The sequence below is a fragment of the Lepidochelys kempii genome, chromosome 14 (genome assembly GCF_965140265.1).
Source record: "Lepidochelys kempii isolate rLepKem1 chromosome 14, rLepKem1.hap2, whole genome shotgun sequence".
NCBI lineage: Eukaryota > Metazoa > Chordata > Testudines > Cheloniidae > Lepidochelys > Lepidochelys kempii.
Genome location: NC_133269.1, coordinates 30213206 through 30231803, shown reverse-complemented (window position 1 = coordinate 30231803; position 18598 = coordinate 30213206). Strand labels below are relative to the sequence as shown.

At 46.5% G+C, this 18598-nt stretch overlaps 1 protein-coding gene across 1 annotated transcript in view; it reads left to right on the top strand.

Annotated features, from left to right (window-relative positions):
* The first annotated feature begins 3800 nt into the window (after positions 1-3800).
* Positions 3801-18598, top strand: part of LOC140898209 (uncharacterized) — a 63139-nt gene continuing 48341 nt past the window's right edge. The window contains exons 1-4 of the mRNA XM_073311709.1: positions 3801-4025; positions 9492-9618; positions 10537-10650; positions 11011-13596. Of these exons, the coding sequence (XP_073167810.1) occupies positions 9492-9618; positions 10537-10650; positions 11011-12800 (2031 nt within the window). The 5' untranslated portion in view covers positions 3801-4025 and the 3' untranslated portion in view covers positions 12801-13596. The remainder of the gene's footprint in view (positions 4026-9491; positions 9619-10536; positions 10651-11010; positions 13597-18598) is intronic.

The window sequence follows — 18598 nt, the reverse complement described above, 5'->3', positions numbered from 1 at the left end:
TAAGATGCGCACCATTTTCCTCTGACCATTTTGTGTGGAATTAGGCTCCGAAAGTGCCTGAGCCACCTGACTCCAGGAGATGGGTTCCTATTCGTAGATTGCAGGGCAGAACTCGCATCTACTTGTAGTTGGGAATTCTGTACCAAACTCTGAGCCATGTGTTGCTTAGGACACATGCTCTGTTGGCATCTCCCATTGGCTAGCTTAGGCATCTCCCTGCCTAGCATGCCAGCTTTTGTGGATCACACTCTAAAGTGCGTATCTCTTCCCATTCATTGTACAAGGTGTCTAAGTGCCTAACTCAGGCTTTGTGGATCACAGAGTCAATCGTGTTACTTTCTAGGTACTTAAAAGTTAGGCTTTGTGACAATCGGAGTCACAGCATCTAAATGCCTTGATGAATGTAGCCACTAGGCCTTTTCCTCACTGCTGAAAAAGGTATTTTTTTTAACCTTGGAGTAACTAAGGTGCAGGAGCTATTCTGAGGTAAGAGCCCAGTGAGGACAAGGCACTTCAGTTTTAACAGTGAGGAAAAGCCCGGAGAAAATGTTTCTAAAGTAAGACCAGAGGGCAATGGGCTTTGATGTGTGTGCCAAAGTACAGAAACTTTGTGCTGAAAACGTGTTTAATATGTGTCACAGTGACAATAGGGCAAAGTCTGAATAAGGAACAATGGGAGATTTTCCATCTAATAGCTTGTGTTTAAAAGGTATTCATAAGTATTTCTAGTGCTGTTTACACTGCTTCACATTTCTGTCAGTGTCCTGTGTCCATTAAATGTTTATGTACTACAGAAACTATGTGGCCTGTGTAATGCTGGCAGACCAGGTGTCAGCTCATGCCAAGGCCTCTAGGCCTCACTGAACACTGACAAATGCATTGTTGGAAACCAGTCTGGCTCACCTGTTAGTGTTGTTAAAATAGGCATTAGATTTATAGAGATGTGTTCAGTATTTGGACTTTATGAAATGCTTGTCAGTTGCTGCCTGTATTAATCTCACTTATAACACCTGCATCCTATCTTATAGGGTAACATTTAAGTATCTGCTTGGTAACTATAAAAGTGTTTGTTGTGAAACCGGGAAAACCTCACAGTCAGAAGAGAAGCATTGCCAAGTGTGAAATACTAGTGTATCACAGGAGGTGTCATCTGCCCAACACAAGAAGGTCTTCAGACATCAGACAAGCTATTGTGGAACATTGTGGACAAAAGACTCAGTTGATGGCATAAGCAATCAGTTTGAACTCTGGGTGAAGGGAAGAACAATGCCTGGCCACAAGGAACTTTATCTCTATGCTGCTTGGAGGTGGAGGGAGGGAAGATGTTTTAGGCACAAAGTGAGAGAGCTGCAGTTCTAAAGGACACACAGAGCTTGCTTATCATAGTAGCATTACCTTTTGAAAGTTATGATTGTAACTCATTCGTGTGTGTACATTTGCCTGCTTTAATCTTTTAAATAACTCTCATTTCTTTCTCTTAGCCAATAAATCGTTGGTTAATTTATTATAGGATTGGTTACAAGCCTTGTCTTTGGTTTGAGATCTGATGTGCAATTGACCTGGGGTAAGTGACTGGTCCTTTGGGATTGGGAGAAACCAGAATATTGTTGTGATTTGGACTATCTATCAAAAAGGTAGGCTTGCGTGGGTGGCAAGACTTATATATCTTCCTACTGTATTTTCCACTGCATGCATCTGATGAAATGGGCTTTAGCCCATAAAAGCTTATGCTCAAATAAATTTGTTAGTCTCTAAGGTGCCACAAGTATTCCTCGTTCTTTTTGCTGATACATACTAACACGGCTACCACTCTGAAACCAGTTCCTTAGGAGATTGTCTATAACTCCATGGTAAAACTGTTACAGTGCTTGAGGAGTTCACACTTGATACTTGATTGATGAAATCTAATTGTAGAACACACAACCAGTTTGTGGTGTGTGTCCTCGTTTGTGACAGTCAGTCCTCAGGTCAGTACTCATGTTCCTGAGCTACTCCTGACAGCCTAATCTACAATGGAAAGAGACTAATAAAGAAATAACACCTTCATTTAGGAGGTTACATACCATAACCGTGCAGTTTAACTCTGGAGAATGCTTTTCCAAATAATAAAAGTACCTTTCTTTTGTGTCCAAATGTAAAATAGAGATTACACCATGGTAGCAATTTGTGACAGAGATGAATTCTTGTGTGTCATAATTTGCTACATCTGGACCAAAGGATGGGGAAAGAGGGTGGCAAGCAGCAAATTGTGACAAGTGCACCCCCATTCATCACAATTTATTACCCCTGGACCAGAGGACGGAGAAAGGTGAGGGCAGCAAATTGTGATGAGTCTGCCCCGATCCATCATAATTTGCTACCCTTGCCTGAAGATGAGGAAAGGCAGAGGTAGGAAAACAGTGATAGGTGTACCCCTATCCATCACAATTTGTTATCCCTGCACCACGAATGGAGAAGGATGAAAGAACCGAACTATGATAGGCATATCCCAATTCATCACAACTAGCTACATCTGATCAGAGGATAAAGAAAGGTCTGGACCACAAGCAGGGGTAAGGGATTCTTCCTTAAGTGGTGAGACTAGGAGGCCCTGCTCCTTCTGTGGCCCCTCACCTGCCCCTCTGAGACCCTTCCCCCTCATGAAGCTGGAAGCTGGAGTCGGGCCAGGCAGCCTGGGCCCTTCCACCTGCCAGGTGGGGGGCCCAAGAGCAGCCCACAGCCCATGTCCCCAGCCCCCATCCAGGGCAGGTGCAGGGTCTGCAGCTCCCCACAACTGCCCATGCAGCTCTTACCCCAACAAGACAATGGTAAGAGCCACCTGGGCAGCTGTTGGGAGCCATGGACCCTTCATCTGCCCTGGGCAGGAGGCCCAGGGGGCAGGGACATTGGTCAGGGGCTGCTTTTGGGCCCCCCCCCAGAAGGTGAATGGTCTGTGGCTCCCCAAAGCTGCCTAGGCTCCCTGGGCCTCTCTTACCCAGGCAGGGCTCCAGCTTCTGGCCTGGACACAGGGCAGGGCCTCAGGGGAAAGACATATGGCAGGAGAAAGAGATGGGTCCATGAAGGAAAGTGGACAGGACAGCCAGTTCAAGATAGAGGTAGCAAATTGTGACAGGCATATCCCGTATCCATGAACAATTTCTACCCGTGGATGAGGAGATAGGGAAAGGTAGAGGAAAGGGAAAGGTGAGAGGTAGAAAATTGTGTTGGGAATGTCCCCATCCATCAGAATTTACCAGCCCTGGACCAAAGGATGGAGAAAGCCACACAGGTGGGAAAACTATGACGGATGAACCCCATCCATTACAGTTTGTTACCCCTGGACCAGAAAGTGAGGAAAAAGTGAGAGGTACCAAACTGTGGTGGGAATGCCTCCATCCATCACAACTTAGTGCCCTGGGACTGTAGGATGGGGAAAGGCAGAAGCAGCAAATTGTGACAGGGCAGCAAAAGGGAGAATACACAGATGTTACTAACTGCTACCAGATAGTAACAAACCCTGCAGGCAATGTTACACTGGCAGGGTGAGGAGCAGCAGGTTGCCCTGTGGGGGGAAAGGAGGAGAACTGGAGGGTTTTTTCCTACAGCCCAGTGATGGGTTAATTAGACCCTACAAATAACCAGAGGACATAGCACTGACAACTCCATGATCCGAACTAGGGGACAAGACCTTGCAGCTCAGTCCAGGGCTTGCAGACAGTGAACATGCTGTGGAGAAAAGACACCAATGCGCTCCGTCGCGCTAGGACCCAGGAGGCGCAGGGCGGAGCGATCTCCGGGGTCACTCAGCCTGGCATCGGGAAGTGAATTGCAGTCGCTGCAGTGATTCTTTGTTGCGCTGCAAACCAGGTTCCTTGCAAGACCCCAGGACCTCGGCTGCAGGCGGGGGAGGTTTCCTATCGAGGGAAGAACATTCCCGCTGCTCCTCGAGAGACTCCCAGAGCAGAGACCTTGGCCTGTCCCCGCCCCCCACCCCCTTACTGGGACCCAGAGTCCTGCTCCCAGGCAGTGCCCCACGTGGAGAGAAGGTGAGACCTGCCCCCCTCCCCAGGGAGAGACGCTCCTGGTTGCAGCCTGTCTGCTGGGGGATGTCCCAGGCTGCTCCCAGCTGGGCTGCCTGCGATTCCCTGCATTGGGCAGAGGAAAGCAGGCTGCCAGCTCCCGTGGTTTGCAGTGAGTGTGAGGGATGGGGGTGGGACAGCGACAGGTGGGGAGCCAGAGCGGGATGGGAGCCGGAAGGGGGCTGAAGAGGGGAAGGGGGTTCTGAGAGCCAGAGGGCATTGCGGGGGCAGGGATGTGTGAGGGGGCGGGATGGGGCCATCAGGATGTGGGGAGGCTGAGGGAATCCACAGGAATCGAGGGGTAGGGGGAGGATTCTGGGGCTCAGGGGAACAGAGCTGTAATAGAGGGAAACTCTGAGTGGGGGGATAAAGGGAAGGAAATGCGGGATGTGGGGAGGCATGAGAGAAAGCAGAGACTGGCTGGGGAAGGGAGAGGGATGGTGAAAGATACAATGGCAGCTCCCCAAGCCCATGGGGTGGGGGAGGGGGCTGTCTCGCCCAGCAGCCAGTGGGGAATCTTTTTCTCTAGATATGATCAAACAAGCAGGAGAGTAAGTAGATGGACAGGGGATTTCCCCCTAAGAGCTCAGAATTTACAAGGCAAATACCCCCCCCCTGCCCCCAATTTAGTCTTTAATTTTTTAAGACAATGTCACTATTTGGGGGTCTGACTCCTGAATGTTAAATGTTTGGACCTGACAGGATTGAACGGAGTCCTTGCTCTGATTTCTGTGCAGGATTCTGGGTCAAACAAGAGTTACTGTTAGCAACAGCAGGCAAGGAGTCCAACTGTATTTATTTTGGTTTGGTTCAGGTTCAGTTCCATACACTATGTTCAGTTTCATTTCTGGTTCAAGCCACCCAAAAAAACAAAAATAAAACTTCAGTTACTGTTTTAAATCATATTTCAATCTTTGTGGAGGTTAATTCAGAAAAGAGAGCTGCAACTTAAAATGGAAACTTTTAATTTTGGCTCTTTATTTATTTTTTAACTTTAACTTTACATGAGTTTTCCTAGTGTTTTTGTGTTGTCAAAAGAACACAATTTTTTTATTCACAATTTGTTTGAGCAACCTAAAATAACATCTTTGCCTTGTAATATTGGACCTCTGCAGTGAAAGGATACATTTGAGACCTGGAAATTTTCTTTCAACATTCACTTGTGTTGCTGGAACTGCCTGTACAATTTTTGCTAGTTGATTTAGCTTGGGCATGACATTTTTCTGATGTTCCCAATAGTTTGCTCTGTTTTCTTTCTTATTGAGTTGTGGCTCATCTACAAATCAATCAAGAATTGTCCCAATCCTTTTTTGGGCTTTCCTCCATCCAGATATCCCTTCCTTTTTGGAGATTTCACAAACTTTCAGAAGAAGTTCTAATTCATCTTTCAATTTCAGACATGTCTGATATTGATTCTGTGACATCATTATTTCTTACTTCTGACTGAAGTAGTTCCATCTTCTTCCATGTTTTGGTGTAATGAAATTTTGCCTTGCCTTTGTCCTCTGCTGAGAGAGGGGATTGATATCTAGCATCAAGATATATGTACGGAAGAAATATATCTATCGGGGGGGGGGGGGGGGGTAGGAGGAGGAAGATATCAAACAGTGCCTTGGGGGAGTTGGGAGTGGGCCGTGCAGCTGGCTTCAGTGGGGAAGGGGGTTTAGAGCATGAACCCTGCCTCAAGTGGGGCAACTGGAAGGAGGACCTGCCCCAGGGGTTGGGGAGGGTGGGAGGAAGCCTGTCTAAGAGGAGAATGTTGGGGAGCCATTACTTTTGCCCCTGGACTTGAAGAGTTATGAACTTCAGGGCCCAGGGAGAATCCCACCTCTTCTCTCCCCAGAGGAGCATCTCAGAGATGGTTCCTCTACCTCTGGGCCCCCCTTCGGCCTCCCATGGTGTGCAGGCAGCTCCCAAGCTTCTCCTCTCCCTCCCTGTGCTTGTGGGATGGCCCCCTTCTATTCTCATTTTTTTCTCACTATCCTGGGGCAGGCTATTCAGGGAGCCATCACCAGCCCATTGGCTAGCTAGTTTATTGTCTTAAAATTAAAATAATATCACTGAATAATTTTTTTATATTGAGCTTAAAAAATGAGGAATATTTATTTTAACCATCCTCCTCCCCCTTTTTTTTCAGTTCAGTCAGTAAATCAAAGTTATGAACATAAGAATGGCCATACTGGGTCAGACCAAAGGTCCATCTAGCCCAGTATCCTGTCTTCCAACAGTGGCCAATGCCAGGTGTCCCAGAGGGAATGCACAGAATAGGTAATCATCAAGTGATACATCCCCTGTCACCCATTCCCAGCTTCTGGCAAACAGAGGCTAGGGACACCATCCCTGCCCATCCTGGCTAATACCCATTGATGGACCTATCCTCCAACCTTTTGAGCAGGGGTGGACTAGGTGACCTCCTGAGGTCTCTTCCAACCCTAATCTTCTATGATGCCATTAATTTTCGGAACCTTTTCCAATTCCAATATATCTTTTTTTGAGATGCAGCGAACACATCTTCATGCAGTATTCAAGATGTGGGCATATCATGGATTTATATAGAGGCAGTATGATATTTTCAGTCTTATTTTCTTTCTTAATGATTCCTAACAAGTTTTTTGACTCCCGCTGCACATTGAGTGGATGTTTTCAGAGAACTATCCACAATGACTCCAAGATCTCTTTCTTGAGTGGTAACAGCTAATTTTATATGTATAGTTGGGATTATGTTTTCCAGTGTGCATTACTTTGGAATTCAATGTTGATAAATGTATCTGCCATTTTGTTGCCCAGTCACCCAGTTTTGAGAGATCCTTTTGTTGCTCTTTGCATTCTGCCTGGGACTTAATTATCTTGAGTAGTTTTTTATCATCTGCAAATTTTGCCACCTCACTGTTTACCCCTTTTTCCAGATCATTTATGAATATGTTGAATAGGACTGGTCCCAGTACAGACACTATTTACCTCTCTCCATTCTGAAAACTGACTGTTTATTCCTACCCTTTGTTTCCTATTTTTTAACCAGTTACCAATCCATGAGAGGACCTTCCCTCTTATCCCATGACAGCTTACTTTGCTTAAGACCCTTTGGTGAGGGACCCTTGTCAAAGGCTTTCTGCAAATCTTCGTACACTATATCCACTGGATCCCCCTTGTCCACATGCTTGTTGATCCCTTGAAAGAATTCTAGTAGATTGGTGAGGCATGATTTCCTTTTACAAAAACCATGTTGACGCTTCCCCAACAAATTATGTACATCTATGTGTCTGACAGTTTTGTTCTTAACTATAGTTTCAATCAGTTTGCCCAGTACTGAAGACAAGCCTACCGGCTTATAATTGCTGGGATCACCTCTGGAACCCTTTTTAAAAATTGGTGTCACATTAGCTATCATCCAGTCATTTGGTACAGAAGCTGATTTAAATGATAGGTTGCAGACTACAATGGGGGACTTTCTCATGTGTCTGGAACCAGCCCCTAAGGCAGACCCGGGCTCTGCTGGAGACTCCAGGTGAGGAGAGAGACATGGGGGAAAGTGCTGGGGACAGGCAGGAAAGTGACTCTATACAAATGGCGCATCCTCACCCTGTCAGGGTTCCTTCCCCACTCTGAACTCTAGGGTTCAGATGTGGGGACCTGTATGAAAACCTCCTAAGCTTACTTTTACCAGCTTAGGTTAAAACTTCCCCAAGGTACAAACTATTTTACCCTTTTGCCCCTGGACTTCCACTGCCACCACCAAACTTTATCTGGGTTCCTGAAAAAACGTAGTTTAGACATGTCTTTCCCCCCAAAATCCTCCCAACCCTTGCACCCCACTTCCTGGGGAAGGTTTGTTAAAAATCCTCACCAATTTGCATCGGTGACCACAGACCCAAACCCTTGGATCTTAGAACAATGAAAAAGCATTCAGTTTTCTTACAAGAAGACTTTTAATAGAAGTAAAAAGGAATCCTCTCTGTAAAATCAGGATGGTAGATACCTTACAGGGTAATTAGATTCAAAACATAGAGAATCCCTCTAGGCAAAACCTTAAGTTACAAAAAAGACACACAGACAGGAATATTCATTCTATTCAGCACAGCTATTTTCTCAGCCATTTAAAGAAATCATAATCTAACACATACCTAGCTAGATTACTTACTAAGTTCTAAGACCATTCCTGTTCTGTCCCCAACAAAAGCATCACACAGACAGACACAGACCCTTTGTTTTTCTCCCTCCTCCCAGCTTTTGAAAGTATCTTGTCTCCTCATTGGTCATTTTGGTCAGGTGCCAGAGAGGTTACCTTTAGCTTCTTAACCCTTTCATAGAGTCATAGAATCATAGAATAACAGAGTTGGAAGGGACCTCTGGAGGCCATCTAGTCCAACCCCCTGCCCAGAGCAGGACCAATCCCAACTAAATCATCCCAGCCAGGGCTTTGTCAAGCCTGACCTTAAAAACTTCTAAGGAAGGGGATTCCACCACCTCCCTAGGTAATGCATTCCGGTGTTTCACCACCCTCCTAGTGAAAAAGTTTTTCCTAATATCCAACCTAAACCTCCCCCACTGCAACTTGAGACCATTATTCCTTGTCCTGTCATCTGCTATCACTGAGAATAGTCTAAATCCATCCTCTTTGGATCCACCTTTCAGGTAGTTAAAAGCAGCTATCAAATCCCCCCTCATTCTTCTCTTCCGTAGACTAAACAATCCCAGTTCCCTCAGCCTCTCCTCATAACTCATGTGTTCCAGTCCCCTAATCATTTTTGTTGCCCTTCGCTGGACTCTCTTCAATTTCTCCCCATCCTTCTTGTAGTGTGGGGCCCAAAACTGGACACAGTACTCCAGATGAGGCCTCACCAATGTCGAATAGAGGGGAACGATCACGTCCCTCGATCTGCTGGCAATGCCCCTACTTATACACCTCAAAATGCCACTGGCCTTCTTGGCAACAAGGGCACACTGATTCATATCCAGCTTCTCGTCCACTGTCACCCCTAGGTCCTTCTCTGCAGAACTGCTGCCTAGCCATTCAGTCCCTAGTCTGTAGCGGTGCATTGGATTCTTCCATCCTAAGTGCAGGACTCTGCACTTGTCCTTGTTGAACCTCATCAGATTTCTTTTGGCCCAATCCTCCAATTTGTCTAGGTCCCTCTGTATCCTATCCCTACCCTCCAGCGTATCTATCACTCCTCCAAGTTTAGTGTCATCTGCAAACTTGCTGAGGGTGCAATCCACACCATCACCCTGCCTTCTTCCATCTGCTGGGAGAGACAAAGAACTCTCATCTTCTCTCTGTTCCCTGAGGCTTCCTGGCCACTTTGAGCAGAGTGGGGTGGGATTCTGCTCCTCTGCCCCTCCCAGAGCTGTCCTATTTTTATGCTTCTCCCCCTATGAATAGTGGGATTGTGGCTGAGGCAGCAGGCCCTAAGTGGTAAGCTCCTTTTATTTCAGATGCTGGTGACTTTTGAGGAGGTGGCTGTGTATTTCACCAAAGGGCAGGGGGCTCTGTTGGACCCCAGTCAGAGAGCCCTCTACAGGGATGTCATGCAGGAGAATTATGAGACTGTGACCTCACTGGGTAAGGATTCGTGTTTGTTGTTTGAAGCCATGGGGTCTGCATTTCTGAATCTCATCTGGGTCTTCTCAGGTCAGCTAGATTAGAGGGGAATGGGTCACATAGTCCACAGCTCCAGTGTAAGACAGCCATTGACCTCCATACCCTCTCTAACAGGATAGGGGAGTCATGAACTTAATGGACATGCTAATTCACACCCATCCCTCCAGCTCTCACAGGTGCAGAAGCAGTGTATTATCCTATCTGAGCAGTTCTCAAACTTCACTGCACCGTGGCCCTTCTGACAACAAACATTACTACACGACCCTGGGAAGGGGAAACAAAGCCTCAGACTGAGAACGAAGCCCACCTTCAGCCCGAGGCTCAGGCTTCAGCACAGATGAGGCGGGAGCTCGTGTTTTGGCCTCATCCCCGGACTGGGGGGGACTCAGGCTTTGGCTTCAGCCCCAGGCCCTAGCAAGTCTAACGCCAGCCCTGGAGACCCCATTAAAATGGGGTTGCGACCCACTTTGGGATCCTGACCCACAATTTGAGAACCACTGTCCTCTCTGCATTAATTCTCACTCAAACGGAATCTCTGTGCACCTCCCTTCCTGGGACTAGCTCCATCTGTGCGGAGGGCTCTGAGTTCTGGAGGTTTAGACATAGCAGGGGTTTAACACCAGAGCTGTGTGTGTGCCTCAGCAAGTCCCCCAGAGCCCACAGATCCTGAGAACTCCTAGTGAGGGTGTGACAACTCCCCCACCCCTTCAGATATTGGGCTCTCCAAAGGGGGTTCAATGACTATGGTCCCATCAGTTCAGATCCCACTACCCCCTAGGAAATTATGGGGTCAGGTTAAACTCAAGATGTGCCTTTGTGACAAATACTCCACCGATCCTCAGTGCACTCTGATCATGGCTGATTTCACCCCCTGAGCAGGATTTCCCAGTCCCAAACCTGACCTGATCGCCCGGCTGGAAGCAGGGGAAGAGCCGTGGGTCCTGGATTTCCAGGCCTCAGAGGAAAGGAAGCTCCCAAGAGGTACCCACACAGGTGAGGAGTCAGTGACAGGGACACAGAAAGTATCTGGCAAATGAAAAAGCTGAAAATCCCCAAAATGTGGCCTGAGGGCCCTCAGTTCTGCCTCATCTCACCCAGGTCAGTCTCTGGTCAGCAGGTGTCATGTCATCATGGTAGATATCACTCATGCTTCCCACCCACCCTGTTAGCTGTCGGAGTTTTCTCCCCAACTTCACTTCCTTGTGAGTGTTTGGATGGGATGTGGAGGCAAAATCCAATTTCTCAGTCTCCCCAACAGTTACTGTGTTGTGTTTTCCCTTTTTGCTGTTCCCCTTTCTGTCCTTTCTACCAGTCCAAGCAATGACTCCTGCCTGGGTTCTCTCTCTCCCCCAGCAGGTGACGAGACAAAGAGAGAGAACGAGGAGGGGAATCCACAGCAGAAATGTCCTGAGCAAGTGGAACTGCAGGGGACATTTTTGAGAAGAGCTGAAGAGAACTTTTCCCAGTGCTTGGAACAGAGAAGAGCCTGCAGTAATTGGCGCAGGTCAGAGAGGAAGCTGGGAAACTGCCAAAGGAAGAAAGTGGATGAATCAATTGAATGTGGGGGTGCAGGCAAGGATCCCAAGGAAATCACAGCCCAGCAGACAAATCACAAGGAAAAGAAACCCTATAAATGCTTGGAATGTGGGAAAAGTTTCAGTCGGCGCTCTGGCCTTATTAACCATGGGAGAATCCACACGGGAGAGAGACCGTATAAATGCTTGGACTGTGGGAAAAGCTTCAGTCAGCGCTCAGGCCTTATTAACCACAGGAGAATCCACACAGGAGAGAGACCCTATAAATGCTTGGACTGTGGGAAAAGCTTTAGTCAGCACTCAGGCCTTATTAACCATAGTAAAATCCACACTGGAGAGAGACCCTATAAATGCTTGGACTGTGGGAAAAGCTTTGATCGGAGCTCAAATCTTACTACCCATCGGAGAGTGCACACAGGAGAGAGACCGTATAAATGCCTTGAGTGTGGGAAAAGTTTCAGTCAGCTCTCAGGCCTTATTAGCCATGGAAGAAACCACACGGGGGAGAGACCATATAAATGCCTTGAGTGTGGGAAAAGTTTTGGTGTACCATCTTCGCTTATTATACATCAGAGGACCCACACGGGAGAGAAACCCTATAAATGCTTGGACTGTGGGAAAAGCTTCAGTCAGCGCTCACGCCTTATTAGCCATGAGATAATCCACACGGGAGAGGGACCATATAAATGCCTTGAGTGTGGAAAAAGTTTCAGTGCACCATCAGTCCTTATTATACATCAGAGGACCCACACGGGAGAGAAACCCTATAAATGCTTGGACTGTGGGAAAAGCTTCAGTCAGCGCTCAGTCCTTATTACTCATAGGAGAATCCATACGGGAGAGGGACCATATAAATGTCTTGAGTGTGGGAAAAGTTTCAGTGTACCATCAGCCCTTCTCATACATCAGAGAACCCACACGGGAGAGAAACCCTATAAATGCTTGGTCTGTGGGAAAAGCTTCAGTCGGCGCTCACATCTCATTAGCCATGGGAGAATGCACACAGGAGAGGGACCATATAAATGCTTGGACTGTGGGAAAAGCTTCAGTCAGCGCTCAGTCCTTATTAACCATAGGAGAATACACACAAGAGACGGACCATATAAATGTCTCGAGTGTGGGAAAAGTTTCAGTGTACCCTCAGCCCTTCTTATACACCAGAGAACCCACACGGGAGAGAAACCCTATAAATGCCTTGAGTGTGGGAAGAGCTTCAGTCAGCGCTCAGGCCTTATTAGCCATGGAAGAATCCACACAGAGGAGAGACCCTATAAATGCTTGGACTGTGGAAAAAGCTTCAAACGGAGCTCAAATCTTATTACTCATCGGAGACTGCACACAGGAGAGAGACCCTATAAATGCTTAGACTGTGGAAAAAGCTTCAGTCAACGCTCAGGCCTTATTAGCCATGGGAGAATCCATACAGGAGAGAGACCCTATAAATGCTTGGACTGTGGGAAAAGCTTCAGTCAGCGCTCAGTCCTTATTAACCATTTGAGAACTCACACAGGAGAGAGACCCTATAAATGCTTGGACTGTGGGAAAAGCTTCAATCGGCGCTCAAATCTTATTACCCATCGGAGACTGCACACAGGAGAGAGACTGTAAAAATACCTTGAGTGTGGGAAAAGCTTCAGTGAGAGCTCAAAACATCAGGAGAGAAATCATATAAGTCCCTCCACTGTGGGGTAAGTGTCATTCAAAGATCAAACCTTGCTTCATATCAGATAATACACACAAGAGAGAAACCCCGTAAGTGCTTGGATGATGGGAAAAGCTTCACTAACTGCAGGAAAAAATTCAGTCTGAGCTCACACACTATTCCACATTCAGTAATTCACATAAGAAAGACCTTGAATGTGATGGAAGCTTCATTTGATGCTCACATCAGAGACTTCTCCACATAGGAGAGAAATTCTCTCACTGCCCTGACTAGGGCTGGCCTTAGTAAAAACTCCATTTCCCAATTCCCACACATCTCAGTGGCATTTGATTCCCAGGTATCCAGCTGCACATCTCTGGGGGCAGGTTCCAGCAGCAGCTGACCCTGAGCTGATCAGGGACGCTCTGGCTTTGCCTTGTCTAAGCAAACCCCAGGCAGAGGAGAAGTCCCAATCAGCCCCTGCTCCCTGCTGCAGCCCTGGCTACTGAACTGATGGGCCTTCATGCCTCCTGGTAACCTGCTGGGGGAAGGGAGAGAGAAACTCCTCCAGAAGATCCCTCTGCCTGGATGAAGTTCCCCCATGTCTCTTCACTTCCCAGATGTGATGCTCCTTCCATGGAGATGAGAGGAGGGGTATTTGGGCCAGGCCCCACGTTCTCTCTGGACACCTGTCCCCACTCCCCATTTTCCAGCAGTCCCTGGGCTGGATTTCCCCACTTATCTGGAGCTGGTCCCTGCAGGGTGAGTGTCCCTGGGGGTTGGCAACTCTTCCCCTCCCTAAATCCCCTAAGGTGCTGGGATCTGGGGAATCAAATGTGAAGGTACCAGGAGGGATAGATTTTGGGGAGGAAACTGGGGGATTGTGTGGTTGGGTCTGGTGGATGTGGGATGCAGAGGATGCTGGGGAAATCAAATGTTAGGGATCATGGGATAAGAGAGGAGAGTAAAGGGAAGAGAGCTGCTGCCTCTTATCACTCATCCCTCTGTCCCTTTTCCCTGCCCTCTCTGCATTCAGAAAGCACCACTGAGAGGACTGATTTCCACAGGGTCCTTTGTGGGATGCCTAAAGGCCTAGGGATCCTGTTACCCCAAAATTTGGACCCAAGGCGCCCTAATAATGGCCTCCCTATAACTGCAAATCAGTTGTGAATTTGGCCCGTCTCAATGGGTGGCCTGCCCTAGAGGAATTGCCTGCGTTTTATCAGGGAGTGAACCTCTAACCCTCAGCCAACTCCTCAGAACAAATTAGTTCTGTTAACTCATGGGAGGATATGTATACAGCCCTCCACACAAAGGATTGACACTCAAGCAGTAATTGAATAAAATTAAACACTGAACATCCCCCACACTCTCTCCCAAACTCCATTTACAAACCTCCACTCAAACGCCAATGTTTTCAGCTCTGTTGGCTGACACCTGTGCTGTTGCTCACACTACAGTTCTGCAGAGGAGGCTGCCCAGAGTACTGTGGTAGGGAAGCATTGTCCAGTGCAACATTTCCGAGCTGTTGTTGAATTCTCTGTGTAATGTTACAAGCTGAGGCCTGACTGAATTTGCTGCTTGGCTGTTACTGAGGAGGCTCTGGTGAATTGAGGATGCTGAGTAACATCAGCTTAAGTTAATGGAGTTCATGGAGTTAAAAGGGTGCAGAGGGGGGCAAATCAGGGGTGGGATGGTCAGAGTCTCTGCAGGGTGAAACTGCACAGGAGGGACAAACAGCTGGAGGCAGAGGGAAGAGAGGGGCCGAGAGGCAAAATCAGGGATGGGGTAGCAACCAGATTAGCAATGGGATACAGGTGCTGTCAGACATGGGCAGAGATGAAAAACCCTGGAGTAGGGAGGGGCAGAGGAGATAAAAGTTACTCCAGATGGGCTGAGCTATTACAAAAATAGACTGTTAGAAGCAGAGGGGCTCCCCCCCGCAACCTTTCAGGGCCATGCTGCTCAGCACCCACTTCCCAGGGCTGTTTTCTTAATGGCTCAGTGTATCCCAGTGCCTAGACATGGCAGCTCTTCCCTGTCTGATATGATGTATTGAACTGCTAAAGGAGACTTGATTCCATGAAATAGTCTACACCCCCTCTCCAAAAAATATAATCATCAGACTTGTTTTTAGTGTTTAAATGAATCCCATATTAGTTTATATGCGAGCATAAAGCCTCATAGCAGTTCACAAATTCATCTTAGCTGCTGTTCTGATTGTCATCTATAAATGTAGTTTTTTGCCTTTCAATTATCTACTTTTTTAAATGTTATTTTTATTACTCATAGCTTTTCATCATTTACCTTTGGTAACATTGTGAGATGGTTGTCATTGGGCATGTTTGTAATAGCAAATATAGTAGAGAGAGCCTGTGGCACTGGGCCTGGTGCAAGATCTGAGGCCTGAACCAGAGGCAGTGAACCAAAGTAGGCCATGTATCAAAGCAGATGCTCACGAGTTCGCTGCCCAGTACATTAACTTGACAAAGTTGTGGCTAGTGTACTAGGCACTAGAGATTTACGTAAATATATCCCAGCTAGTACAGATGGGTTAGTTTGACAAACAATGGATAGGGATGTTTTGTTCAAGATATAAGAAAAAAGGTGAGGTAAACATCTCATGAACCACATAAGGTGGTACATAAATTGTTTATCCCAGATTATGTGTCTTAGTCTATAAATGTTGGGGTACCTCACTGTAAGCCTTTGTCCGGCCTAGGGGGCAGCAGAAAGTCCTGCTGCTGACTGGCCTGGTCCAGTGTATTGGGCATACATGTGATCGTGTACCTGTAGAATCTGTGGGGCGCTCGTGTGACACTGAGTGAGAAAGGGTTCGTCAGCTAGCAGGCTACATGACCCAAATCCAACTTTTAGAGACATATTAAAAAGTATGTATATGGTCCTTAGGGCCATTCCATGTTAGATAAACTAGAGTTTTGAAATGTAGACTTCTATTGTTAGAGAATGAGAAGAAGATAGTGATTGTATTTGTCTGTGTTCACCTATATCTTGATAGAGGTTAACAATGTAACCTGTCTGTCGCTATGTTCTATTGATTCAGAGATCAAAAGGGAATTTTAACATTTTGATAAAGCTTGGGTGTAACAATATCGTTATCTATATTTCTCTTTGAAATGTGTAGTAATCTGTCTATGAACTGCTTAATGGATAATTAATTACCTTATGCTGATGAATGCAACTAGTTACCTGTGTATACATAGAAAATAGGAGATTTTACTTCAAAGCCACAATGCTTCACCCAAGGAATACCTGCTGCCAGAGAACTGTAAAAGGAACTCTTGGGCCCTGATCCTGTTATCTCAGATCTGCTTAAGCTTTGTCAGGGGAAGTTTGACTCGCAAGCCTGAGGTATCCAGCTCCAGTCTGGATCATCCTGACATTGGACTATAACCTATGGAACTAATTCTGAAAATAACTTTTTGCAACTCTAAAGCTTACCATCTCTACTATGAAACTGACTTTAGAACTCTATTCATATCTGCATATATAGTGATCTTTTAACCTATACACTCTTTTTTTTTTTAATAAATTTTAGTTTAGATAATAAGAATTGGCTGTAAGTGTGTATTTGGGTAAGATCTGAAATATTCATTATCCTGGTGGGTGATGTGTCCAATCCTTTGAGATTGGTAGAACTTTTTATATGATGAACAAGATTTTCAGTAATCCTCATCGTGTTTAACTTGGGTGTCTGGGTAGGAGCCCAAGGCTGGGTTGCTTTAAGGGAACTGTATTTCTGGGTAACCAGTAAGGTATTGTAGAAGTTGTTTTGTTGTTGGCTTGGTGACTCTAGGTATTAGAATAACCACCTGTTTGGGGGATTGTCTACTCCAATCTTTGCAGTTTGCCGTGATTAAGCAATCTCAGTGTCGACCCCTGAGACTCTGGGGACAGCGTCGTTGCCAAGAAACCTGGCTGAGCACCTTTGCCACTGAACCGAGTCTATGGTCTCTCTGGGTAGTACCATCGAGGTCTGCTGGGTCAGTTACCTCTGTAGAGCTGGAGAGAACACACCCACAAGCCAAATGACAACAGCAAATAATCATTGAAAATATGTTGCTAGTAATTTCAGCAATCACATCTCAGTTTACAGCACTTCCTGGTTTGCACTGTAACATTCATTTTCAGTTCTAATTTTTTTATATTTATACAAGTTCATTCTTTGAGTTTATCTGACATCAAGGATGACAGATCACCTGTAATGGTGTCAAAACTTTGCATGTTTCGTTTAAACCACCAATGGGGATTGCCTTGTTATTTTGCCTCTTCATCCCGCACACTAGTGCTGTTTCACACATTGCTACTTGTGAATAGAACTTGATTCCCAAATCATAGAATATCAGGGTTGGAAGGGACCCCTGAAGGTCATCTAGTCCAACCCCCTGCTCGAAGCAGGACCAATTCCCAGTTAAATCATCCCAGCCAGGGCTTTGTCAAGCCTGACCTTAAAAACCTCTAAGGAAGGAGATTCTACCACCTCCCTAGGTAACTCATTCCAGTGTTTCACCACCCTCTTAGTGAAAAAGTTTTTCCTAATATCCAATCTAAACCTCCCCCACTGCAACTTGAGACCATTACTCCTCGTTCTGTCATCTGCTACAGTCTAGAGCCATCCTCTTTGGAACCCCCTTTCAGGTAGTTGAAAGCAGCTATCAAATCCCCCCTCATTCTTCTCTTCTGCAGGCTTAACAATCCCAGCTCCCTCAGCCTCTCCTCATAAGTCATGTGTTCTAGACCCCTAATCATTTTTGTTGCCCTTCGCTGGACTCTCTCCAATTTATCCACATCCTTCTTGTAGTGTGGGGCCCAAAACTGGACACAGTACTCCAGATGAGGCCTCACCAATGTCGAATAGAGGGGAACAATCACGTCCCTCGATCTGCTCGCTATGCCCCTACTTATACATCCCAAAATGCCATTGGCCTTCTTGGCAACAAGGGCACACTGCTGACTCATATCCAGCTTCTCATCCACTGTCACCCCTAGGTCCTTTTCCGCAGAACTGCTGCCTAGCCATTCGGTCCCTAGTCTGTAGCGGTGCATTGGATTCTTCCATCCTAAGTGCAGGACCCTGCACTTATCCTTATTGAACCTCATCAGATTTCTTTTGGCCCAATCCTCCAATTTGTCTAGGTCCTTCTGTATCCTATTCCTCCCCTCCAGCGTATCTACCACTCCTCCCAGTTTAGTATCATCCGCAAATTTGCTGAGAGTGCAATCCACACCATCCTCCAGATCATTTATGAAGATATTGAACAAAACCGGCCCCAGGACTGACCCTTGGGGCACTCCACTTGATACCGGCTGCCAACTAGACATGGAGCCATTGATCACTACCTGTTGAGCCCGACAATCTAGCCAGCTTTCTACCCACCTTATAGTGCATTCATCCAGCCCATACTTCCTTAACTTGCTGACAAGAATACTGTGGGAGACCGTGTCAAAAGCTTTGCTAAAGTCAAGAAACAATACATCCACTGCTTTCCCTTCATCCACAGAACCAGTAATCTCATCATAAAAGGCAATTAGATTAGTCAGGCATGACCTTCCCTTGATGAATCCATGCTGGCTGTTCCTGATCACTTTCCTCTCATGCAAGTTCTTCAGGATTGATTCTTTGAGGACCTGCTCCATGATTTTTCCAGGGACTGAGGTGAGGCTGACTGGCCTGTAGTTCCCTGGATCCTCCTTCTTCCCATTTTTAAAGATTGGCACTACATTAGCCTTTTTCCAGTCATTC